At 43.2% G+C, this 27,350-nt stretch overlaps 1 protein-coding gene across 1 annotated transcript in view; it reads right to left on the reverse strand.

Annotated features, from left to right (window-relative positions):
- Nucleotides 1-27,350, reverse strand: part of CDH13 (cadherin 13) — a 921,815-nt gene that overhangs the window by 164,228 nt on the left and 730,237 nt on the right. The window contains exon 7 of the mRNA XM_012730735.1: nucleotides 22,731-22,909. Within this exon, the coding sequence (XP_012586189.1) occupies nucleotides 22,731-22,909 (179 nt within the window). The remainder of the gene's footprint in view (nucleotides 1-22,730; nucleotides 22,910-27,350) is intronic.

Consider the following 27,350-nt stretch of genomic DNA (forward strand, 5'->3'; position numbering starts at 1 on the left):
GGGATCGAACTCATGCGCAAGTGGCTTTTGCTTCTTAGTGCTGTGCTTTAACCCACTGCGTCACCAGGGAGGGCCCCAAACTTACTGTTTTTTAAAGACTTATTTATTTATGCATGAAGAATTGGGGTACAGGCCAGAGGTGCATGGGTGATGAGAGGATTCACCAGAGACAGAATGGGGAGCAAAACAGGCTGACTGATGAAGTTCACTGCTGAGGGGAGCAGCGGGAGGGTCAGGAGAGGTCTGCTGAGCCATGTGGGTCACCTCTGGGGTGGGACTGAACTCATGCTGAAGTGGCTTTCATGTCTTAGTGCTGTCTGTGCTTTAGCCCGCTGCGCCACCAGGAAGGGCCCAGACAAACTTATTTAATAAAAAAAGGTGTTACTCAAGAGCTAGATGCATTTGATTAAATAGGACCAAGCAGTACATTTTATTTTAAAGGTCTACTCTAAAAAATTTTTCTTTTGAAGGATATGGTTATGTTACTGCTGAAGAATAAAAAGAATCAACATGTTAAAAAAAATAAAAGCCACTTACAAGCTGAAAAAGAATCATTTCCTACAAATTGCTTCCTGCAAAGTTTGGTTTCATTTGAAAAAAAGTGAAGTAAAATCAGATTCTTGGCTTCTTGATTCTGTTTTGCATATTAGCTTCCTGTGATGTTGGCATTGGCCTTATGGGCAAGAATTCAGTGGAGTGTTCACAAAGAGAATTGCCATGAATGCTGGCTCTAGATCTTAGAATTACAGAGGGCTCCCAGCTCTGGTGAGAAGAGAGCTTCAGAACAGAGCAACACTCCAGACTCTCCTGTCTCAATTGCTTTGGCTTTTTGTTCTTTAGCAAAGAAAAATTTCAAATAAAATACTTGGAGGAAATTTTCTATCTGCCTCTTTGAGTCCACAAATAACAGGAGCTACCCGAGGATGCCTGTTTACATGACACACTTTTATGGCAAAGATAGGAAGCATGCCACATACTCTTGGGTGGGGTCTTAGAAAGCTGAGTTTCAGAATAAGTAATACTGAATTAAAGTTCTGGGTTCGTGTAGAAATGGAAACAGCTCTTCTGAAGTAATGCACATGGACAATAAGATACACTGCTGGTGGGAATGCAAACTGGTGCAGCCACTATGGAAAGCTGTGTGGAGGTCTCTCAAACTGCTAAAAATGGAACTTCCCATATGATCCAGCAATTCCACTCCTTGGCATCTACCTAAAGGACACAAAAACACTGATTCAAAAGGATACCTGCACTTCTATGTTTATTGCTACCCTATTTACAATAGTAAAGATGACTGAATCAAGAAGATGTGGTACATATACACTATGGAATATTACTCAGCAATCATAAAAGATAAATTCATGCCTGTTGTGGTAACATAGATGGAACTGGAAAAGATCATGCTTAGAAATAATCATGAAATAAGCCAGAAAGAAAAAGAAAAATACTGGATGGTTTCACTCATAGCAGAGTGCAAGGGATCAGGAAAAAATATATATAGTAATTTAGTAAAGTAAAAAAGAACAACTAACAACTATAAACCAGAGATATTCTATGGGGGAGGGCAGGGGAACAAGATCGAAACTGGGGTGGGAAGAGCACATGGGATTATGGTGATGGCACATGGTGAAGTGGTGGTGGTGGGAAGTCCATGGGGATTACAACTGAGATGAAAACAACTTACAAAATAAAGAATAATGTAAAATATATTTATAAAATAAAAAATGTAAAATAAAGATAATATTATACACACACATAAACTTTCCACTTACTTTGCTTTATACATGTGTATATGAGTGTGTATGCCTATATTATGCCTTTCTCTATATAGACATGGAGAAGATAGTTTCTAGCTGTGTATGTGTGTCTATATGCATTTATGTGTGTCTTTTACAGATACCTACATGTATATGCTACAGAAGATTACATGAACGCACTATCAGAATCAACTATTTATTTTATTTCTAAACAAAATGAATACTTTGTCTGGCGTGCTTTTTACTCCCTCATGAACTCAACCAAATATTGTGGCTTTTGGAAAAAGGATATACTTTTTCCCCTGCTTATAAAAGCAAGCTCTCATATTTTGGTAATATCTCTGTTATGACATGTAGAATTTTGAAGCATTTGAGAAATTTTGCATTTCTTTTTAACATTGAAAACTTTGACAGTTGGGGCAATTTTCTAGTCATTCACCCCAGTGAATCTTAACTGGTTTCTTTTTCTAGCTTGCATGCAAGGAATTGATGACGGAGTGTAAATTTTCTCTCCTGATACAGACTCCCTCTCCAGTTGTGTGAGAGACCAAGAGCATGCAGCCATTTGAAGTGAGAACCAGCCTTGACAATGATTGCTTTCTAACTCTTCCCAAGTCCATAAAACAACAGTACTTCCAAAGTCACCAAGAGAAAAGAGCAATGCTTAAATAGGAAGTGCTTTAGAATGAATTTTGTAGGGGTTGTTTTAAAGCTTTCAGAATTCTAATCAAAGAGACTCAAAGTTGGTTAGGAGAATACTTAAAAAGTAATCCAATCCAGCCAGTCACTTGAGGTTTCATTCCTCAGACACAGAGTCCTCATTTCTTCTGAAAGCCAGCCAGCAACATGATGTAACTCTGAGAAGCCCTCTCCAGCTACTTGGAGCTCACTGGATGCAAGAACTGTGTGAGCCTGGCAGGGGATGACTCTCTCAACCCACATTTCTATGTCTTTAATTCTTACTGCCCCAAACTCACTACCGTTCTCGAGCCCCAACGTCCAAAATCAAGATACCGGTAGTGTTGGCTCTTTCGAAGGTTCTGAGGGAGAATCTGCTCCAGGCTTCTTTCTTAACTTCCTGTGATTTGCTCGCAGTCTAGAGGATCACTAACTGCTACTAATCACTCCAGTCCCCATCCTCAAATGTCACTGCCCACCCCCCCCAGTCCTCTATGTGTGTCTTTTCTTTAAGGGCCAGCAGCAGGCATGTAGGACTTCGGGTCCAGCCTAATCCAACAGGACCTCATCTGGTTACATCTGCAAAGATGCTATTTCAAATAACTGTCCATTCTGAGGTTCTGCGTAAAAGCAGGATGGATGCAAAGCTATGCTGGTCACTGACACTCAGCTGGTTGTAGCCCCGCACAGTACACAGGTGTTTCCATGCGCAGGTCAAGGTTCTCAGCTGCTGGTGACAAACTTTTGACCTTCAAGAAGACCCTATCAGATATATGCAGCAAATTTTGGCCCAGAATGTTCTTGACTTTTCTGTCCTTCACTGTTCTACTTCCGTCTAAGACATTCTCACTATTTGGAAATGGAGAGGGGGCTGGCAGACTCGATTCATGTGGTGTTTGTCTCTGATCTTTTCAAAGCAGCAGCTTATTTTGTGTCTGCAACCTGCATTGTCTGAGGATCTGTTCTGATATTTTGGACATTTCCAGTCGCCTAGCACCCCATGTCTGTGTCATGGTCCGAGGGGGCTGCGTGATTGGGGTCACATTCAGACCTTCTGCATAGCTTTGCTGGCTGCTTTGCCTCCTGGAAGGAGGAAATCCAACTTCATTTACTTTGATTCAAATCTGTTTCCTGGTGATACCAACAGGTATTTTAGGCTCAAAGATCATTTTTGAATTGTTTTAGCAACATAATCCTTGAGCTTAGAATGAGGCTCAATTCAAATGGATCTGTAATTTTATTTCTCCTTTTATTTTTGTCCAATCTGTGAAGTATTTTCAGGACATAGGTGGTTTTTCAGGATCAGGGGCTTGACTAGAGGTTCTCAGTGGGCTAGGTGATGTCAATGTAGGTTGGCATCATCTAAAGGACTGTGGGGCCCCATCTCCAAAGTTCTGATTTAGGAGATCTGGGTGAAGCCAGAGCATCTTCTTTTCTGAGGGACCCCAGATGCTGCTGCTGCTGCTTCTGGACCACACTTGGAGGATGCTCTGCCTCTGGTCTAGATCAGTATACTGAAGAAATTTTGTGGGGAACATACTTGCCCCCCCTTTATTGTAGGACAATGCTTTATATGATTTCAGGGAATAAGCTCCTACCTCATCCAAACACCCACAGTCCTTTACCATAGACCACTGTGGCCCTCCTCCCTTCACCCCCACTCTCCCTTCCCCTCCAGTAGTCTCAATTTTGCAGTCATAGTTCTAGGGTTTGTTTCTGATTAGTCATGGCGGCTCCTGTCAAGGAGCTGTGTGTGTGTGTGGTTGCTGATTGATTCCACAGATGAACTCTTACCCTTTGCCATGTGTGACAACATGGATGGAACTGGATAATTTCACTTACAAGTATTTGTTTTGTTAAAGAGGAGCTGCCAGTGCTTCTAGCTAACACTTCTAGCCTAATGCTGCGGGCTCGGTAACCATGCGTGGGACTGCTCACCAGGCAACAGTCCGATGAAGTAGGTGCTTTTACTAGCCTCTTTTGTGGGTATAAGAGGTTAAGTAGCTGGCCCAGACACCAAGCTAGGAAGTGAACGAACCCAGAATCTGGATCCTCAGTACTGCTGGTGTTGGATGTATTTCTTATTAGACATTCAGGGTCCACTGGTGCCCCCAACATCCTGTCTCATTTACAACCTAAGTTTTTCCATTTCATTTGGGACTTTATTCTTCAATCTGCCTCCCCTGACAGCTGAAACTCCCTCCACCCCTTCTTAATATTTTGTACTAAGTGATGTGATATTTATTCATCTCATCATTTTTACTGTTCTTTAGCAAGATAAGCAGAGTGAATTTATTCAACTGGTTAAAGTTACTCAATTTTATTCATGCTGAGATTATGACCTGCCTGCTTCTATGAAAGTGTGTGATGTGTGCAAGTATGTGTGTGTCAGTGAGTATATGGACTGTCCTTTCTTTCACTAGAGTAAGGTCATAATGATATTAAAATATGTTTTCTTGGCAGAATGAAAAGTTGATAGCCTGCTATTAGTCCTCAAAGTTTCTGAGGGGAAATCTTAGGTGGAATTTTAAGTCCTGAGAACTCTGAATTTATATAATTGATGTTCTGAAAGTTATTAAAAATAACCCATCATTTTCTCTTAGTTCTCTCCATTTGACTCATCCAAGAAACATACACATGTTCACACACATGCACATGTACACACATAAAACCACATTTTTCAAACTAACCACTTGCGCAGGTGGGTGGAAGAGACTACCATTTGGCTAGAAAGACTGTCTCTCTCTCTTCTCTCTTCAAGGAGGTGATTAAATAGCCCCTGCACATACACAGGTTGAAAATGAGACATGTGGCATGAGGGCACCAGTGTCCTTCCTTGCCTCAGGGCCTCTTTGTGGTAGGACAACTCCAGACAGCATTCCACAACCACTGTGGCCCTTATCCGATAACATTTGCTTATTCTAAGAGTTACTGCTAGCTGTCAAGATACCTCTAATTTCCTGATAACATTTTGAGAAATGGAATCTTTTGCCAAAGCAAATTATCCTCCCATGGTGTGTTATGTATTTTTAATATTCCATTAGACTTAGTCCACTTATCGCTATAATTTCAAATTGTACTATATCATTTATGGGCTGCAAAGGATTTTCACAGGCAAGTTAAGTCCAATTGTGGGGTGGGGTGGTGTGTTTATCGGTTTCCTCAAAATGTCATCTAAATTCATATTTCACATCCTAAGATCTGTGCTGTGTTCTTTTTCCATCTCAGAGAGCAAAAAATTACACGTAAGAAACTATCACTTTTACTACGAATAAAAAATGTTTTTCACTTTATCTATTCAAAACCAATATCCCTGAAGAATTTAAATATCTCACTCCTTTTCTTTGTTTCTTACAAAATAGCCCCAAGAGAAACCCATCCATCAGACACATCTTTTCTATCTATTCAGAGGGCTGCTGGACTGAGTCAAAAAAACAAATCCCAATTCTAAGACAAAGCAAAACACTTAAAAAAAAATCCACTAAAGTGGGGTTAGTGACAGATGCCAGAAGGCGCACTGACAGCATCACACCAGGTTTCCAACACACTGGCTAGTCCCTCACTCTTGGCCATTGAACTGCTGTGTGACCCTGGGAAGTTCCCTACCCTCTCTGAGCTCTTCTTTCCTCTTTCCCTTCCTTTTCCCACCCCACTCCCCAGAGGCAAACCCATACAGTGATTGGTGGGGGTCTGTGAGCATCTAAGAGGGACTGGCTTGTCTTCCCTGACTTGTTCGCAGGAACTGAGGGGGGCAGAAAGCAAGGGAGGACTGTGGTATTCAAGATGTTTCTAGACACTGTTATTTCCCCAAAGTACTATTTATCTCTTCTGGAGGCAGCTCGCTCACTCAGAAGATACTTGTGTTGCTTCTGCATGCAGATGACAGAGATCTGGGAGATGTTTTTTAATGATCAGAATTAGAATACTGGGGTGAAACTCAGATTTCAATGGTGAATGTGGCCAGGATGCTCCTCCTCCAGCAGTAAGGTTGGAGAATCCCTTCCTCTGCTTCCTGGCCTGGCCCTGTATTGCAGGAGAAAGCCCACAGGTGCTATCTGTGTCTTCCTGTACTTGTGGCTCACTAGTTTGGCTGAGCATCTCAAAAGCTGGGGGCATGACTACTTTATTTCTGTCTCCCCAGGATATGGCTCTGAGTGTGCCAGCAAGGTGTTGAGCTCCATAAATACCGACTCTATGAGTATCAAAAACTCTATGGTTTTCTGGGCCCAGATCTTGGGTCACAAATAACAAGACAAGTGTGCTACCACATCTGCCTTCTATTCCTTGGAAGCATGAACACTTAGCTACTGAAGAACCCAGATGTGGACGAGCAGCCACCGTGGGCAGCACCGCAGGCAGCCATGGACAGTCTTCTGAGGCGACATCAGGACTTACTGTCTGTGAGTGTGTAGACTGTGTCTACTTCTGCCCTGTGGTCACAGGATTTGCCAGCCAGACAATGCACCAATCTAACCTGCCATTCAGATTGCTATTCATTTCTTAGAACTGACTGTTGGACTGAATCCACAGAATCATTTTGGGGGCTGCAGAAACTCCAAATTTAAAATTCACAATCTGATGAATTTTCTCATTTCCTTTTCACAAATTCAGAAAATTATTGCAAGACCATGTGCCAAAGTATCCCAGGAGACCCATTACATGTGAGCACTCAATAGGTAGACAGGTCAGGCAAAGGCACAGAGGGGCCTTAAGTGCGTCCCTGCCTAGAGCGATGGAGGTCAGGAGAAAGTGACCGACATTTTCAGGATCTCTGAGATGGAAGGGGAAGTAGTAAGAAAGAGAGAAGAAGTATCTACTCAGTTGTTTATGCTGGTGCCCAAGACACGACTGGCATTGCTGGCTTGTTCTCATAACATGCTTTGAAACACATATAATAAATGAAAGGGATGAAAAGAGTGGGCCCCAAAAAATCATATATATTGAAATTTCTAATATCAAAAACTAGCAGAAAACTGATGTGGTTGTGCACACACTTCTTGATCAATAATGAAATCTGAGTCAAATCTAGTAACTACATTAATCTCAAAGCATTGGAAAACAGGACAGTTTGTGGACACATTCTTCACCCACTGTGATATGTGACGTGAAAATACCTGTAATGTTGAAAGTCAGGGAGCAGCAAGTGCTGTGCTGGTTGCAGGCATCCCCCAATGAAGGAGCCGTTTCCTCATCCCTGTTCACATGCCCCCCATTTTGATAAGAAAGTTCACATGAGGACTCTGGCTCTAGACAAGTTTACAGGATTTTTTTTTTTTTTTTTTTTTTTCACAGAGAAAGGAGATTTTAAAGTAGCAAATCTTAATGCTTTTTTGGGCTGATTCTTCTTTTAAAAGTTACATGCCTACACCATGATGGGCCTTATCTGGCAGGATACTAATTGCCTGCTAGTATGAATATGTTTCCTACTTTTAGAAAAAACACTATAAACGAATGCTACTGAAGAAAAATATGCTTTGAAATCACTACTGTGGTCAACTGGGGAGACAAAGTAATCTCGTTACTAGCTTTGACACCATGTGTGGTTGGGGCCTGGGCAGTCTGGGCCTTTAGTGGAGAGGACTAAGCTGCTATCTTACTGGCAGCCCCAGGAGCGCCTCCCTGCATTCCAGCCGACACTGTAGCCTGCTCCGCACAGCCCCTGCCTTCCAGCCCATCCTTCATCCTCTGCACTCCAGCTCCTACACTAGAGCGCCTGCATCAGAGCGTGTGCATTCCAGCCCCTGCATTGCAATTCCTGCATTAGAGCCCTGGAATACTCAGACAGGACACAGTTCAAGGGCGCAAGTTCCCATCCCACCAGAAGAGAGAACACCAAGTCTAGGTCATGAACACGGGTTTTCTTCCCCTTAAAACAAGTTTTTGAGAAGACTTGCTGATGCCCTCTGCCCATCAAACAGTAGAAACATTTGGCATGTGGTATAAACCATTTTCTCTCTCTTTAATGGGATATTTGCTCTGTGCTAGGCTCAAAAAACCTGTCCAAAATTCATCATGCACAGTAAGCCTGCAGAGGAGAGCTAAGGGTTAGATTGGAAGCTTCAATTTTCCATTCTCGGGTTTCTGCTTAGGGAACTGTGCTCAGGCTCAAGCTGGGCTCTTCCGGTGCCCTGTCTAGAACAAAAGTGGCTGTGGGTTAGGGGAGTCTGCTGCATCCTTCAGCTTTTCTCCAACTTGAGGAAAGGGATGGAGATGCTGGATGGTGAGTGTGGCTCCTCTTGCCTAGCTTTCTCCCTGCTTTTCTCCCTCACCTCTTTTTGCCTCAGAATCTGTCTCCCTCCCTTCTGGCCATAGATTTGTATGGCCAGAGTATGGTCTGTGGTTGTCCCACTTGGCTGATGATTGGGTAGGACCAAGTCAGCAATTGAAGTATAAAGTTTTAACCAGTTGATTTGGCCCCAGACTCACAGATTTCCTGATCAATCAGCATCACTGGCAATGCCAGTCATGCTGTGTCTACTCCTTAGGAGTTCAATATGGGAGGGGAAGCAATGGTCCATTCATGAACTTCTAGTACCTAAACACTACTGCATTAGCTTGAATGAGCCAAGGCCTACCTGATGCCCTCAGCTTGATGGATAAGGTGACCATTCTCAACAACATATTTTGAACACCTTGAGGCGCAGATCTCCATGGGATACTGAGAGTTAAGTTTCTGCAGAGACTAAGTCTGGGGCTACAGATGGAAGCAGGCCCAACATGTTCTCTTGTGTCCCTCAAGAGGGCTCATGGAAGCCACCTCCTCAGGGCAACACAGGCATTATCTTCCACCAGCCTAGCTAAGTTGGAGGACAGTCCCTTGGACTTCTAGAAAGGTCCTGGGCTATCAGTAGATAGGTCTTACAAAGCTTGGCCACCCCTGGTTAGAGCAGATCTGTGTTATCCTTGAGTCTCATTATTTTGTCACTGGTAACAGCAGCTACTATTGATTGAGAGCTGACATAGATGAACTTCACACATCATCTACTTCAGCCACCCACCTATACAAAGCAGTTTGTAACAGTTTCCCAGGGCAACTATCACCAATGACTGCAGCTTGGACACTTGAAAACAACTTGGATTGATTGATTATCTTATATGCTGGAGCTAGAAGTCCAGAGTGGGTCTCTATGGTAACATCAAATGTTGCAGGACTGCAGTCTTTCTAGAGGTGCTAGAGGAGAAACTGTTTCCTGACCCTTAGTAGTTTCTAGCAGCTGCCTGCATTCCCTGGACTATGGCCCCTCCCTCCATCTTCAAAGTCCGCAGAGCTATTTGCTCTGTCTGACTGTCATTCCTGCCTTCTCTTCCCACTTTTTAGGGACTGTTGTGATTATATCAGCCCTAGTAGAAAACCCAGAATAATCTCTGCATCTCAAATATCCTTGACTTAATCATATTTGCAAAGTCCCTTTTGCCCTGTAACGTAACATAGTCAAGGTTCTGGAGATAGAGGATAAAGACAGTGGGAGGGTGGTGGGGGGACATGACTCTATATATCCCGTAGGTCAAATTATGAGCTCCACTTTACAGGTAAAGAAACTGAAGCTCAGAGAGGTGAAGTGAATGGCCCAAGGTCACATAGCTAATGAGATGTAGAGCCCAGAGTCCTCCACAGAGGTCTAGAATTTTTAAGCCTGAACTCGAAGCCATTAGACTACATGCCTTTCTGAAGGGACAGCTGAGGGAAACTATGCTTCTCAAATGTGTGAAAAGACTCAGAACAAGGCCTGTGAAACCCCTGATTAAGTTTTACAAACTCTCAGGCTGTCCTTGAGATGTCTTTTGCTTTCCTCTCAATATGGCACCTGCATTTCTCCCAGAAGCCTGGGGGAGAGCACAGCAGAAGCTTTGGGGTCAAGTCCTGTTCCTTGGCTCCCCTCTCAGCATGTGAATGTAGTAGTCGGGTTAGCCTGCAGCAATGTGGCTTCTCTACTATAAAAGGGAAGTGGCAAATGGGGAGTATCAGGGCCCTCATTTCACAGCTGGTGAACACACAGGTGCTGGTGGCATTCACACGGCTGCACAGTGTATGTGAGACATGCAGGTCTTCACATGGAAGAGGGAGGAATGGAGGACAGGTCTCTCAAGCCCTCCTTACCCCAGAGTGTAGAGCCCAGGGAGACAGATCACCAGGATGTGGGCTGCAGGGTGTCCTTCACACAGCAAAACAAGTTCACACCACAATTCAGAAGACAAATGAGAGAAAAGAGCTAAAGGAATTTAATTTAGGTCCCCACTCTCAGTTCATAAATAGAGATGTCACTCACTGGACCTCAGCAGTCATGTCAACAGATGTTCTTTGCAAAGGTCAAAAAATATTCATTTCCCATGATTGTCTTACAAATACGGAAACACCCTCTGTGGATCTACCAGCTACTGTGGGAGCCGGGGCATCTGTGTTGGCCAGACTTGGCAGCCAAGACAGATCTGGCCACCAAGGGACACGAGAGTGCTTATCGGCTCAGACAGGAATGCTGTGACAAGATTTACCTTAACAAGCCATTAAAAACACTCTCCCTGACATTTCAAATGTGCTGCTTGTGACTGGAGGCCACGGTTCCTGGCTTGCTCTGCACTGTTTTGTCCTTGACTAGCCACAGTGGCAGCCAGCCTCTGACTCAAAGGTGGGGGTCTTCAGTCCTCCATGCATCAGAGTGTGGTGTCCCAGTGAGATGCTCCTGCCCTCAGGACTGAGAGGCAACTGCTTTCTAAAATGCTGAACAGAACTGTGCTTTTATTTCAAAAACAATGCATGGTCACGGTCTTCAAGGTAGAAAATACAGACCTGTCACTCTCCTCTGCAGGGGCTTGCAAAATTTCTTAATTAAAACCTACCTCTTTGCTCCCATGCTAGTCCTGGGGGAGGAGCACAGTCCTATTTTACAGGATGAAACTAGGCACAGTCCTAGCCACAAGGAGCAAGTTCTCTGCATGGTGCTGCTTTCATACCATGGAGCCCTTAGGGACAAAGACTGGTGTGGGAGGAGAAGGCCTAATGACACAGACATCATCATTATGGTTCAGGCCCTGAGTTCCCAGTGTTACTCTGCTGGTAAGGGGTGAGTATCTGAAGTCAGGAACTCTGAATTGGAAAACTGGCCTTGACTTTGTGGTGGGAAGTCCATGGGGATTACAACCAAGATTAAAATAAAAATTGTACAAAATGAAGAATGGTGTAAAAAAATAAATACATTAAAAAAAGAGAAAAAAACTGTAAGGTAAGAAAACTAAGCTCACGTTTAGTGCTAAAAGGGTCACCATGACACTTCATACAAAGCCTTTCCTGCCTTGGCACTCTGGTTTATGGAATGGGCGGGACAGTTATATCCTCCAAAAGGTGTTTTGACGCTCTCACCATCAGTGGGATGACTCGACTAAGGAGTTAGTCGAGTTAGATTAGGACAGGAGAGTGGAACCCTTGTGATGGAATTAGCATCTTATAAAACATGGAGGCAAGACCAGAGCTTCCTATTTCTGCCACAGGAAGACACAGTGATGTCAAGTCCCTTGATCTCATAATTCCAGTCTCCAGAATTGTGAGAAATTTCCTAATCAGGTTGCCACCAGAAGGGGCCTTAGACTAGTGGCAGGATATCTAGCCTCAGCAGCCCTGCTTCAGGCCAACCCTGTTTGCATGGGTCTTTATGCACGAGGGGTGGTAGCCCTCGGGTGTATGATCTGGAACTACATGCTTTGTCTTTCCTTTCTCATCTCTTTACTGCATACTGACTGCATTAAAGTTCCTTTTAATTACAGGTTTTATGTTTTGTCTTAGTGTGGTGGATGGCAGAACCTATTTAGAGCAGGCAGGTTTGGGGGTTCTGGGGTGCCCCTCACCCTGTTTGGTAACATCTTTTCTCCACAACATCTCCACAGAGAGTTTTAGTATAACAGGGTAGTCCCCAGGAAAAGGGCAGGTCCCAGGTTCTCTACTCCACCCAGAAGGAGGGTGGAGTTGAGCAGAAAGGAGAAAAATCTAGAGAGACTGAAGAGGGAGGAAGCAGGATGAAGTCAGAGTAAGACCTGTGGGAGGCACAGGAAACAGAGAGACAGGTGAAGATGGAGTTCTTGTTTCTTGGCCCTGGACTGGGTGAAACAGATGTGGGTGAGAGATCTCTTGGGCATTTGACTATGGCAGTATTTATCTTGATTTTGATTTTGCTCTTTTCCTCCCATACTTGTCTGGCCTCTTCTGACCCTTTTTAAAGGGTCCTTGCTGGAAGGTGCTTTAGATTTTTGGCAGGCTTTCAGGTCTTGCTTTGGGCCAATCCCTTTTGAGTAGACTTTTGCCCATGAGGGTTAACTTTGGGTGTTTGTTCTAGAAATTATATTCTTTATGTTTGCTGTATTGCACACTGACTATATTAAAGTTCCTTTCCATGAAAGTTCTTATATGTTTTGTCTTGATGTGGAGGATAGCAGAACTTATTTAGAGAAGGCAGGTTTGGGATTTAGGGGTGCCCCTCTCCTTGCCCTATAACACTGGGAGCCAGCAGGGCTCCTGGAGGAGGTTACCAGACCGGCTTGCAAGTCTATGTTCTCATCAGAACAGTAGCTGCCTTGAAACATCCACATGTTTTGCTTTCCTGTATTGAAAAGCAATTTCAGACTCTACTTCCCCATCAAAATAAATAATCAACATTGATTATTCATGTAGTGAACCAGGAGGAAAACATATGCAGGGGGACAGATGGCTGGTGTAGGTTCACAGCTCAGGGAGGGCAGGTGTGTTCATCACTAGAACTTTGCCCACCTTACTAGGACTGAGTCAACATAGGATTCAGGAGCATACTTAGGAGTGATGATGCACACAGGTACTCAGAGGTGTCATTTCTGTTTCTTTGTTATTTTGGCCCTATTCTCACATTCAGAGCATCAGGAGGTGTGAGGCATCTTTTGAGCAGTGTCCCAAGCCTAGTCCAGAATGTCTTTTGTAGTCTTCTGGAAACTCAAGGGGAAAAAAATCTTAATTTATCCTCAGAGATTCCCTGGAGGGAATGGGTACCCACACCTTTTTCTCCTCTGCCTTGGTCCAGCCATGCTGATGGGAGTAATTCTATGTGGGTTGCGGAATCAGCTGCCAGAGTAGCTTTCTCCACTGGGAAAACTGCCCTTCCCATTTCCTGGCCCTCTGCACCTTATTCTTTCTGCCATCAGGCTCTGATATAACAAAAACAGCCAAAGTGGATCCACCCTGTATGGGCTCTGTCTAGACAGCACTTTCTATTTTACTAATTTTACATTAATAATTTGTTTCAATTATTGAATGCAATTTTATGTTTAGAATTAACTACCAAGTGTCTGTGGTTATCTGTTTCTTAATCATGGGGGAAATGGACTGTTTGAGTGGAAAAAATGAAATCAGACCCATTATTCATGACCTAGTCCCTGTCTCCATAATGAAGCTGATTAATGGATGTGATTCAATTATTTTGAAAGTAGACCTTAGACATAGATTGTGAATACCAGACAACAGAGGAAATAGCTACTATGAGACCATTCTGATCAATGACATAATGGATTTGTGTTTCAATGGCTCAGGAACTAAAAATGTTTTTTAAAATTTTAAATACTTATATTTTAAATGGTTGTATAAGTACCTACATAAAACTCTGATCCACAAACTGTAAAATATTTATACCTGGCCCTTAAAAAAAACAATTTGCTGACCTTAAATCTAATAAATGATCCTTTAATTTCAGGTCCCTTTCATTGTTGAACATATCATATAGTACCAGATAGCCACTAAAATTGATCACACCTTTGAAACACCAGGTAATAGTATTGTTGAATTTCTATCCCATAGGAAAGTACAGCAGGAGATGCCACCCTCTTAAAACAAAACTGAAAGAACCCGAGATGTTGAGATGCCATATGTCTTGAAATGGTTTACTGCTAAGTTGCCTTAATATACATATTTTAGCTTCTGGTTACCTTCCCTTAAAATGTTTCGCATGGAAAAGTCCCATGGGTTGTCATAACTCATGTCCTGGCTGGAGCCAGAACTTATTCAAGGTAAGTGGGAAACACCACTTTACAAAGACTCTCAATCACACCTCCTTTCCTTAAGTTACATGTGTTCTCAATCTGGTGGGAACTTCTCCAAGAGTTGTAAGTCAGGACTGAAGTAGACATTCATTATAAACTGGAGGAGTCTTTCTGTTGAGGACATTAACAGGACTGGGATTTAGAACAGTATTTTGATGTGATAGCTGGAAAATTGTCAATGAAGTGAAGCCTGCCTTAAAATGTCAATCATAGTCCTTGGCTTATGAAAGGAAATAAATTGCTCTGTAGCAGAACTTTTGCAAAAGATAAAAAGTTTTTCAGATTTTCTGGGCACTTTACATAAACTAAGATGGAGAGATTTAGAAGTACTCTAAATTCATCACTATCCTGCATTTTAAGTTATTTTTACCGTATGAAAACAAAAAAAAAAAAGGAAAAAGCTTAGAGAAGTAAACATTTGTCAAATATGAAAAGATGAATCTCTCTTAATGACAAAGTTAAGTGTCTTTTGATTCAACATGTGCCAAGTAACTACTGATTGTCTAACATCTTTAGATGCACAATGATAGAAGATAACACAACAGGCTGCTCTCATTAATCTATTTAACAACTGGAAAAATTTAGATTCAAGTGGTACATCCTTGTCTCTCCCCTTGATAAGGATAGAAATCTTGGCAAATCAAGTAATTATTCACCAAGCATCCTTGAGTCTGCCTCCAAAAGGCTTCTCACACCTCTGTTAGCTCATACAGCCTGCTCTCCAAGTTACAGCCCTGGGAACGCAATGCTGCCTTTAAGAGAGCCGTGTTTAATGTTTAAATATGGTTGTGGCGTTGCATTTACAGGGGGATATATCCATAATCCTTGGGATGACATTTGAAGTCCTTTATAATCTTGTACCCTGTCCTTTTCCAGTATCTCTCTTTGCAGACCCCTAGACTTTCCAGTCTCTCAAGTAACTTATAACTATGCCATGTCTTAGCCCATGCTGTTCTCCCTGTCATGCACTTCCATACCGTCTTCCCTGCAGGCTTGCATTCAGCCATCAAGGCTTAGTTCAAATAGCACATCTTTGTGTGTGTTCACTGTTGACATGTCTCCTCTACTCCTCACCAGGCATCCTGACATTTGCATTCCTGATGTCTGGCACTGTGCTGTGGGCTCAGCAGATACTGGTTGGAGCTCTGTGTGTATGTACCAGCATTGGTCCCTGAATTTGGGCAGCTGGATGGCTTCAGTGTGTCACTGAACTCTAAGAACCTGCCAGAATCAATGCCATGTGGGCAGAGCCTAAATGTACCTACAGCAGGAGGAAGAAAACCCACCTTCACGGTGCTTCTTCAATTTTTTGTCCATCAAGAAAATAGCAAGTCTTGGCTAATATTTAAAGGGTATTTATGGTTAAGTACCACGGTAAGCACTTGACACATTTGTTTTAATTTTCCAGATGAGCTCATTACAAGATAGGGACTATGATTACCTCATTGTGGCAGGTGAAAAAGCTGAGACATAGAGGGGTTAGAAACCTGCCCACACTCTCACAGTGAATCAGAGGTGAAGGTGAGCAGTGGATCCACCGAGTCTGAGACCAGCATCCATGCCACTAGCTCACGCCCCTCAGAACAAATTTTCCCTATGCTGAGGTCAGATGAGGTGACTAGAGATAGCGATAGTCTGAGCTGTCAGAGCCTTGCAAGCATGGGGGAATGGAGGCGAGTCTCATCCAGTTCTGCTGGGATTTATCCGAATGGAACAGGGAAGGGCTCTACAAGGGATGTGCTCTCCATCTCTAACCCCCTTGCCATCAGCAGGATGCTGGCATTCTTATCAGGCCCCAGGGGTTAGCATCCAGCCTCATGACTGTCCCATTCTATTTCATTTGCTGACACAACAGAGGAGTGTGATTCTCATAGGGTGGCTCACCATCTGTGTTTCATTTGCAAGGATAATGCAATATAATAATGATAAGACAATTTATTTACATCTACTTCTCCCTCTATTTTTTAGCAGCAAGTGATAGAAAAAAAAAAGGAAGAAATTATCCTAACAAAAATATTTATGAGTAAATAAATAGCTTGTAGAAATGGTGAAGATGCTACTATGGAAATAATTCTGGTACCACCCACCAAAACAAAGAAAGATAATATTCCTGACAGCATGATTGAATTGTGTGTAATTACTGCCAATGTTTTAAACATGATGATAATGAGAAAAGTATTAGCATTCGATCAGAGAGGCACCCAAATATTTATTTTCCCAAGAGTATGACAACTACTTCTATCTTTCATTCAAAGCATGGGGAGATGCTATCCTTTATTATGGTGATTCTTTTTCAGACAGCCTGACTTGATATCATCATTTTCACAAATATTTTCCTTATGTTTCTGGAGATGCAGTTCTACATGACAATATTTTAACTTGGATCATCTCCACCAAACATATAGTTCTCTTTTGACTGACAGCTTCACTCCAGTTTCATTGACTATTTTGCATAGACTGTCCCCCTAAAGTTCTTCAGTTTTCTTCTCTGACATATTAAAGGACTTATGAATCCTCCATAGCAAATAAATGCACATAAATCTAAAAATACACCCTGATGTGACACTTATCATAGAAAGAAGGAAGGAGATTTTTTCAGTTTTCACATTTGGCCTAAATAGTTGGGACATTATAAAGTTTTAGAAAATCCTTTACCAGCTGAAAATAGAAAATAAATTACATTCACAGCCCTAATATCTTTTATTGTATGTACATATTTATGGACAGGCTTTCACTTTCCTTAGATTATCTGGAAGATAATACATAATAAGATAAAGGGCAATTCAAACCAAGAATAGTGCTCAGCTCAGATGTCTAAAAGAGTAAGGAGACTTTCGGGATGCAAATAAGATCACAGTTTAAAGACCTCATTTGGAAACTGTTTTCATTTGCTAAATAACCAAATAAGTAAGTAAGTAAATAAATAAGTACACCCCTCCCAATCTGATCATTAGCTTCTCTGAGTAGTTGTAAATTGTGACTGTGTTCAGAAAAATTGGCAGAATTCTGCTGATGAATTTCAGCCTAGCAGCCAAGATGATCAACTAAATAAACCATTTATCAAACGTTAGGGACCTTTATCTGATTTTATTTTGCAGTGCAGCCAGACATAGTTTAAAAACATAGACAGGGCTGTCAGCATGAGGGGCTGAGTATGGTTATGGAAAAGAATAAAACAGTGCCCCAAATGAACCCAATTTCGTTTAGTGGGATATATGGCTCTTATTTTCTCCAAATGTTTTCCCAAACGTTTAAGCTAGGGCCACAGATCTTCATGCCCATCCTATTCACCAGTTTCTTAGTGCCCAGCCCAGTTCCTAACACCAAGCAGGTATAAAGTGAATAAATTAGATTACTGGATGATTACACGAGGGTAAGACCAAGCTCTCAACTAAAATAAAATCACTTTCTGTGTTTCTGCATCCATGCGAGGGTGTGGATCTTGCAGTAAGTTCTGGGATAATACGTGAGCTATTTACTCATTAATATCAACAGAAAGAACATCGGTCTTCCACCCACCCACCCACTCAACACATCTTTACTGAGTGTTATTAGCTGGCACTATGTTGACAATGGGATCACAGAGGATTCCATCTCTCTTGTTGGGATGTGGTTTTGGAAGAACTTATAATGCTCCATGTTTCCAAGTGAACTGGATATCCATTAACAGAGTTTGTGCAAAGGCAACTTCTGTACAAGGTCACATTGCTGTGATTAGGGATCAGCTGTGAAGCTGAGATTGCAATACAAGACTGCCTGGCTATGCAGATGTATGCCTCACAGTACAAAGCAAATGTGGTTTGCATCATTTGGGGGGAACTCTCTGTCTGTGCCACAGGCTAGAGACAATATGCAAAGCTTCTAGCTTTTTTTTTTTTTTTTTAAGATTTGTCTATTTATGCTTACAGAACTGGGGTACAGGCCAGAGGTGCAGAGAAGATTCACCAAAGACAGAGTGGGAGCAGAACAGTAAGAGGGGAGCAGCGGGCGGGTCAGAAGAGGTCTGCCACGTCATGTGGGTCAGCTCCCTGGTGGGCAGATTGAACTTGTGCTGCAGTGGCTTCGGAGAGCTTCATAATGCGGTGCTTTAAGCTTCTAGCTTTGATGGGAACTGAAGCCTGGGTTATCAGTAGCCATGGAGGCTGATGATTTGTAAGGATGAATTTGTGCACTGCTTTGCTATTTGCAAGAGGAAAGGAGGTTATGCACAGCTGCAACAGTGATATATTGTAATGCAGATGCCATTATCATAGACTTCACAGATGAAGAAATGGTACCAGAAAGGTTAAATGGCTTTCCTAAGGTCACACCGCAAATCAGGTGGTGAATTGGTGCACATGCAGGTAGCATCCTACAGAGCAAATTGCATGTCAAAGGTACTTAATGAATGTTCTTTAATTACTATCATCTGCAGGTTGGAAAAGACAGCAAGAACATACACTGTACTGGTTAACCAAATCCATTCTGTGACCCCACACTAGGGCCAGTCCATGTTTGACTCCATTCCCAAACGGATGCCTGCTCCTAACTAGTCAAGATGATGAAGATAGCTCCCGTTTATTTAGGACAGTCATCTTATGTACACTGAACTCTGGTCTCTGATCAGTTTGATTCTTCTGAGCCTCACCAACAGCCCTTTTGAGGTTAAGTACTGCTGTCCCCATTTTATAGGTAAATAACTAAGGAAAAGACTCATTTTCTGGATTGAATTATGTTCCCTCCAAAGATATGTTACAGCCTTAACCCCCTCCCCACATATACCTCCCAGTGTGACCTCATTTGGAAATAGGGTCTTTTAGATATAATTAAATAAAGATGAGGTAATTGGGATGGGTACTCATTCAATCTCACTGGTGTCCTACAAGAAGACATAAGTGTGACAGAGGGAAGACATGGTGGAGACATGAAGGTAGAGGTGGAATTGCTGGGCCAATAAGCCAGGGGCTTCTGGCAACAATAAGAATGTAGAAAAGGCAGGAGGGATTCTCTCCTAGGGTTTTCTGAAGGAGCTTGCCTTCCTTCTCCCTTGGCTGAACACCCTTGCCCATCCTCCCTGCCTGAAGGTAGTGACAGGAAAATCAAAATGGAAGATCCCATCTCTAGAGAATGCTGGAGCCTCCACTCCCAACTCGGCGAGAGCCATGAGGCAAACTGGGCCATCTCAGCAGTCCTGGCTCCAAGAGAACCTGTCTCATTGCTCACACTTGCGTATGCAACCCTCTGATGTGTGACTTGAGACACAATGAACAAAGGCAGGACACCTATACTTACCAATGGTTTGAATCCTACGATATTTGTAGGAGAAAACTCCAGTGGGAAAATAAATGGTGCATGAATCTGTTCTGTCTGTCCTGACAGTCCCAGATGCTGCACCATGCTTGATGGGACACTTGCTCAGAAGGTATCCGGAGCTAACAAACAATTCACCACCCTGCAGAAGGAACCTGCTCTGTACATGAGCTGTAAAGGGGAGACAGAAAACCCCGCTGGCTGGCGGTATTGACTGGGAGTCTGATGGGTAAGTGAGTCTGTTCCTTTAATGGAGAGTAAGCTGGAGCCACATTTTATCCTTTCAGCAAACTTGCTGAAGAGAAGCTTACCACAGCATTAGGAATAGACAGAATCGCCTAAATTCAGAGACATTTCTTTCTTTCAGATTGTACTTATGTTGCGTGGGTCAGCAGTGAACTCTGGAAACCCTCACAGGAAACCCTCACATTTTTCATTCATTGCCATTGATTTTTCAATTGCATTTAAATTGCGCTTATATATTTTTTTGAACTGTTTATGTATTGTGGCTAGAAATGCTTAATTCAATGTCCATAATTGTATACTTATTGCAACTTAACAAAAACCAAAATGAAAAGATCATGAGCTTGAAACACATTTGTCCCCACAACAAACCTTAAAAATGGAATAATACATTATATTATCACTTTGCTTTGTAAGTAGAAACTTATAAAACATTTCCCATCAGTAAAAAGAGAAGCTGAGATGGAGAAATCACTGTATTTGGGTCCCCCTATGTAAGAAGACTTTGTAAGAATTAGGGGTTACAGGAAATCTGGAGAATGTGTGTGTGTGTGTGTGTGTGCGTATGTGTGAGAGAGAGAGACAGAGATAGAGAGACAGAGATAGAGACAGAGACAAAGAGAAAAGAGTGTTCATGTGCAAACATTCTGGTAAGGAATAAAGAGTTAGAAACTCATTATTTGCCTCCAAAGAAGGTAATGCATCAGATTATCATAAAAATCAGGAGAGTTGGAAAGAAAATGGGAGACAAAATGAAGAAGTGGACTTCTTATTTTTTAAATAATTCCATTTCCAAGTGACAACCCTATTTTCGACGCAAATTTCATTCTCTCCCTCCCTCCCCCCAAATTCTCATTTCTAGCCACTGTCATCCACCTCTCAAGTGTGACATTTTCATGTCATTTCCACACATTTATGCCTCCATGCAAAGCCCTACATCAGTAGGAGTTTTAGGAATGCTCAATCTGTGCCAGGTAGTAAGCATGTAAATGTGCCTACGATCTCAGTCTCTGTTTCAAGAAATTTACACCAGGCCAGAGTTGCCCAGTATAACGATCTGGGATGATGGGAATATTCTACATCAGCAGTAGCCACCTGTCATGTGTAGCTATTGAGAACTTAGACTGTGGCTTGTTTTAGAGAAACTGATCATACGTTTTAATTTTGATTACTACACATTAAAACTTAAAGCTCTGCATGGTCTAGTGGTCAGGACAGCGTAGGTCTAGACCAGAAGAAGGTCTATTTGTTAAAAAAAAACAGATGACAACCTTGAAGAACACACGGCAAACACCACAGGAAGGTTTGCAGGTGAATGAGTAGGAGGCTGGAGGAAGAAGACTATGAGGGACCCAGGTGGAAGACAGTTTCTGGAAGGGGGACCTAACCAAGAATCATTGAGAAAATAGTGGAGAAAAGCAGAAACTGATCTGGGGATTCGCTTAATCAGAAACATTGATGGGAAAAGCAGAGCCCTTTCTGGAAATCATCCAGTACTACCAGGCAGATGGTGCTATGGAAGGTCAAAGGTGACTGCCAGTGTCATGCCTGAGGGATGCTGTAATGTAGGAACAGGAAGTCAAGGATGGGGCAGAGTTAGGGTGTATGGAGAGGTGATGGCCGGAGGAATCCCCGGACTTTTTATGTACTATGTTTGAGAGGTCAAGAGACTCCAACTAAAGGCGACCTGCTGTGAGCCAAGGGGTGCACCCAGAACTCGGGGGGAAAGGGCAGGGCCAGCGAGGCACACGGGAGGCAACACGGCAGGGAAAGTTTATCTGATTTGCCTCGACTGGCCTCTGCCACCTGCACCTCCTCACAGTCACATCTGCAGTAACTGATCATCCACCTGTGGAAACTGGGTCCCAAATTTCCAGAATTTCTGATTCTCGGAAAGTTTGGCAAATGGAATTTTTTAAAAAAGAACATGCAGGCCCTCCCTGGTGTTACAATGGTTAAAGTGCAGCCCTACAAAGCTCGCCATAGTGGCTTTAGCCTGGGTTTGACCTTGGCCCAGGAGCTGACCCACATGGCCCGGCAGACCTCTCCTGTCTTGCCCACTGCTCCCCTCAGCAGTGTACTTCATTGATCTGCCTGTTCTACTCCCCATTCTGTCTCTGGTGAAGCCGCTCACCACCCCTGCACCTCTGGCCTGTACCCCAGTTCTCTATGCATAAATAAATAAATCTTAAAAAAAGAAGTATGAAATCTAAATAGTTTGTTATGATAGCTAATTAGAAAACCTTTATGACATTCTGGGCCAAGCCAAAGAACAGGTGTGTGGACAGCTGAGGGGACAAGAGCAGACTGGAGGGAGCAAGTCCAGGGGAAAACCGCTGAGCATTTGAGAAAGGAAAGCAGCTGAAGCTACTTGAGCACCCATGACTTTGGACAGGGGCCCTTCCTACCTGCTTCCTTTCTTCCTCCCTCATCTCCCAGCTGAAGGAAGAGTGGAGTCCTGGGAGGACAGCAGAGTGCAGGATCAGGTAGGGCACAGAAAAAGTGGTTGGCAAAGAATCAGGCACATGGGGTTGAATGGCCACAAAACAGTTCCAGAAGATGTGGCCTTTTTCAGTATGTGTGTGGGCTGGGGTCAGACAATATCCCACAACCACAGACTTTCCATGGAGCTGAGTGTAAATATCTGCTCTGGGCCTTTGCCACATCCAGCACCACCTCGTCCCTGGCAAGAGAGCCACCTTTGATTGCGCTCACCTCCCGGTCCAGCAGTGCAGGGGACACGACGGTCACGATGTCTCCTTTCTCAGGGTCGATGTAGAACATGTTAGGAGATGGTTTGTCAGGCGTCTGCTGGCGGATGTTATACCGCAGAAGGGCATTATCTGTGGCCGGGTCATCTGCATCAAAGGCTGTCACCCGCATCACTGTGGTCCCTAATGGGGCAGGACAAAGGACAAGAGAGGGTCACAGGGGGTGACAGTGCTGGGCAGAGCTTTCCCTCACCCACCCCAGCAATGGCATTGGAGTCATGTGCCAACCACTTTTTACATTTAAAAAGGAAAGCTTTATGGAGCTTTCTTTGACCTTCCCTCCCTGAGCCAGCATGTTAAAAGGCCTAAAATAAGGAAATTTTCGCTGTTTGGCAGACTGACAGCTTAATTTTTGTCTTCTACTGGTATGCTCTTCATGTCCATGGACTTTCATTCTACTATGGATGGGATTCTGTTACAATGGCCTTCATTTTTAAAGGTGCTTATTTAACCTACAACATGTGCTGTCATGGGCCTGGTAGTGGAGAAATAGATGCTCATAATGTACGTCCTCTGGGGTCCAGTGGTCAAGATTAGTAGAAGGGAAAGCATACAAAAAGGTAAAAGTAATAGCATCTCTCAGGGGGCATTAAGAGATGGCATTCTGAGTAGAGAGGAGAATCGACTCATTTAACCTGGGTTCAGAACAGCTCCCTCCCGCAGACACCTAAGGGGTGTGCAGGTGAGAGCAAGGTGAGGACAGGGACCACAGTGGGAGAGAGTAGCCTAGCTAAGGGCAGCAAGAGCAGAAGTGAATGGAAGCACCTGGGATGTAAATCTGGGGATGGCACCTGCAACCTTTGGGTGTGTGAAGGGCAGGTGAGGGCATCAGACACTGGGTCTTGCCCACACACGGCTGGGATTAAGAGGTGGCATAGACACTTCAACGACAATGAAACAGTAACCAGTAAAACCAGGAAACACTCACTCTCTACTCTCTATATGCCTGTAGGACATATACTCACACATGTCTACAGGAGCTCTTACAAGGATTTTCACGGCAGGGTTATATATCATAATAAAAAAATCTGTAAACCACCTGACTGTCCAATAAAAGAGGACTTGCTAAATGATAGTATCCCCACACTTCAACATTATTTTAAAGAGTTTGTAGACCTAACATGGTGGAGTATTATGTGAAAACTACCAGGGGGAGAACATTATCCATTGCAAGATGTCATTTTTGTGACCTGCTTGTGCACAGACAATTCCATGATGCTTTATGCGTCTACTCTTACAGGTATGATTTATGTTTGTGAACACACAGAAGGTCAACAAATGTGAACTTCACACTGGTCATGTTGAATAAATCTGGGCAAGGACGGGGGAACTGGGGTTGGCCACAAGAGTGGATGCTGTCTGTAATGTTCTGACCATTTTTACAAGGAGAATACACTGCTTTTACCATTAAAATTTGATTAAGAAAGATCATAGCTTTCAAAAACACGATCAAAGCAGAATCAGTTATCTTTCCTTGCTGGTTTTTGCAATAGTAAACCCACCTATTTGGCTTAGGTTGACCTGCCTGACCATGATTTTTCATTGCAGTTTTCTAGTCTATGAAGACAGGACCCCACTTTCTGACTCTGCACCTTTCTGGACCCACAAAAATGTTAATCAACTGGTAAGAGACAAAGGCAGCCGACTTGTAGTTCCTATTGAGAATATTCACATAAAGAAAATAAAAATGTTCAAGGGACAGAATTCATCTAGCTCAGTCACCATCCACTATGTCTTTCCCTATATATAACAATGCTTCTCAAACCATGTAAGCCAGTTCATCTCCCCCCATAATTAGAATCAGATTATCACCATCAGTTCTGATCGATTGGGCAAACAAGGGGGATCTGACCACCTACGACTGGATCGATTTGTTAAGTAGTCGTGTTAACTTCACCAGTGCTTCCACTTAGCCAGCTGTGTCAAGACACATTTACGATTCAGTCTTTTTTTTTTTTTTTTTTTTTGCTTCTATGTAAGACTGTCATAGGACAAACTTCAGGGTTTAGTGTGATTGAAAATTCTTGCCATGTGCAGCCCCTGGTCTTTAGAAGACATCAACAAGCCCTTGGTTCTCCATTTCCCATTAAGCCTGCTCTGAGGTCCAGGCTACCAGTGCCAGTCCACCATCATTAACTTAGTTGGTCTAGAAAATCAGCCCTCTTTAGAGGGTCTTTATTACAAGCCAGAGGCAAGTTTATAGCCACAATTTCATCCAGAGACTTGCTTAATGAGTTCTTTGTGGCCAAAGCAGACCTCTACCCCATCAGCTCTACATGGAACAGTCCCAGGTTAAGTGTATACGACCTAGTGCCTTACCCTGTGTTCATTCCTAATGCATGTTTGACTGATGGAATACATGCCCTATTTAATTTTCCTTTAATTGAAGTCATAGATGAACAAGCAAAAGAAAGTATACAAATGAAGCATCACAGCTTGAACCTGCTATATGCATTAAAATGATTACAAGGAGAAAAAAAAAAGCTCTCAAATGGATGAATCTACAGTTTTTTTTTTTAACCAGGAAACTCACTGATGTCTTTTTGTTGTTGTTTTTATTGATTTGATAACATAATGTGATAAAAGGTTATCCTGGAACAGTCCCAAGATTACACAAAAATGCTTTTTGTCTTAATGAATTGCTGGGGAGCAAGTGAACTTGGCCTTAAGCCCTGACTTTGACTTAAATCAGTGTGGATACATAAATGGATTTATGTTTAAGGCTTACCTCTCTGGAGAATGAACATGCCCAAGTCATGTAAATAGGTTTGCAGCATTGAAGGAAACAACTTTGAGGTAAGAAGCCTCAGGTCTTTGCTAACTACTGAACTACATGGATAACTACAAGTTATTCAACTCTCCTTGAGACTCAGCATTTCCAACATAAGGATATTCATGACACTCTCCTCTTGGTCGCTGTTAAGGCTTAGTGGAATAGTAAGGAACTTTGTAGAGTGCCTTGTATTCTGAAGAGGTTGCCTTTTATCAACAAATCTTCCTTGATTCTGTGCCTGTCACGGAAGTGCAGTCAATGGCCCCAAAGGAGCACAGAACTAAATAGACTGTAACACCTGGCACTGGGTGTGATCAGAAAAGTCCTGGTGCTCATCTCCTTTCAGTTGCCCTGTCCAAGTTCCTCCATCAGGCAGGTCCAACTTCCTGCTCCTTCCAATCATGCCCTTGGATACTCCCTCAGGATTTGTGTTTTTCCAAGTTCCACAGTGGCTGGATAGGCCTTCTCCACTGGCATTTCCTAAATGGTAGCTAAGGGACTCAGCAAAGAACACACTTCGGAAACATGCAGTAGCCTCAGAGAGGGAGGATTCCTTCTGGAAGACTTCTAGGAGCTCTTAATGAACAAGTGCATGTTGCAAACCCCAAAGATATGCAGCTTTCCCAAACTCTTTTGATGATGGGCCATATGAGGCCCTGGGGTGTCCACACTGTTTAGTTCATCTCTGTGAGCTCAGTGTCTGCCATGCAGGAGGTTCTCTAGCAATATTCTTTGAGTGGAGTTACAGCCTTAAGTTCACAGTTGCTGACTTACTCCACACTGCCCAGGAACCATGAGTAACTTGTCCACTGTTCATCTCTGAGCAGTGGGCCTCTTTCACAACCAGGCACGCTCACTACCACTTCTGAGCTCTGTTGGCTCCTGCAGGCCCTTGTTGGATTTGGCAGATTCCAGGCCCAAGGCTGCTGTTCAGCAGGTAGGTGCCCTGACAGCTGTTCCATCTCTGTGGGTGGCACCTGAACACTAGCCTGAACCCAAGCCCACCCCTGGACTCTAAGAGTGGGCTCATTTGTTTCCATCAGCCTAGCAGTTCCCTGCTCAGGCTTATCTTGTGCCTCTGTGCTTCCTGACAGCAGGGAAATGAAAATTATATGATAGACACACATGTAGGTCCTCTACATAAGGCATTTCTGTCTTCTCCCTCATCACAATATTCTTCTGAGTGTCAAAATAAATGATAATCATCCTGTCATTCCCAGAGCCAGGTGAACAAGTAGCGCCCCCCAGAAGCAAAACGAAAGAATTAGAGGCAGCTAGTTCAAAGTCTCAAGTCCTTTACCATTCAGAGGACATGCCTGCCAACGTGAACAATCATGATTGTTTTGTCGTGGACAGATAGCCCCACCCCCTTGGCCGCATGCCTTAGTGAAAGGAAAGCTCCCCCTGGTTTCCTGACCTTGAAAGGCTGTGTTTGAAGCTTTGCTTCCCTGTGATGGAAGCCCGGCCTTGGCCTTGGCAAGAGGAGTCAGACTGGCAGTGGCTGTTTTCAACCTCCAGGAAAGGTCAGCCAGAAAATTCTTCTGCTTCACCCCACACATTTCCTTCCTGTGGCTGAAGGTGACAGCCTCCTAGTTGTTTGACCATATCCTGGAAGTGAAGATTTCCTGGAGGTGTGGCTGCCCCAAATGTAGTAGGTACCGACCGGGTTTCTGATAGTACAGCTTGTGCGTCAGGACACTTTCCAGGGAGATGTGGGATCTGATGACCAGCACGAGCTCCTTGGATGTGGCAAAGTGGTACGTCCTCATAAAACTTCAAACTTGGGAAAAG

The sequence above is a fragment of the Condylura cristata genome, unplaced genomic scaffold, assembly GCF_000260355.1.
Source record: "Condylura cristata isolate star-nosed mole 26May11 unplaced genomic scaffold, ConCri1.0 scaffold00028, whole genome shotgun sequence".
Lineage (NCBI taxonomy): Eukaryota > Metazoa > Chordata > Mammalia > Eulipotyphla > Talpidae > Condylura > Condylura cristata.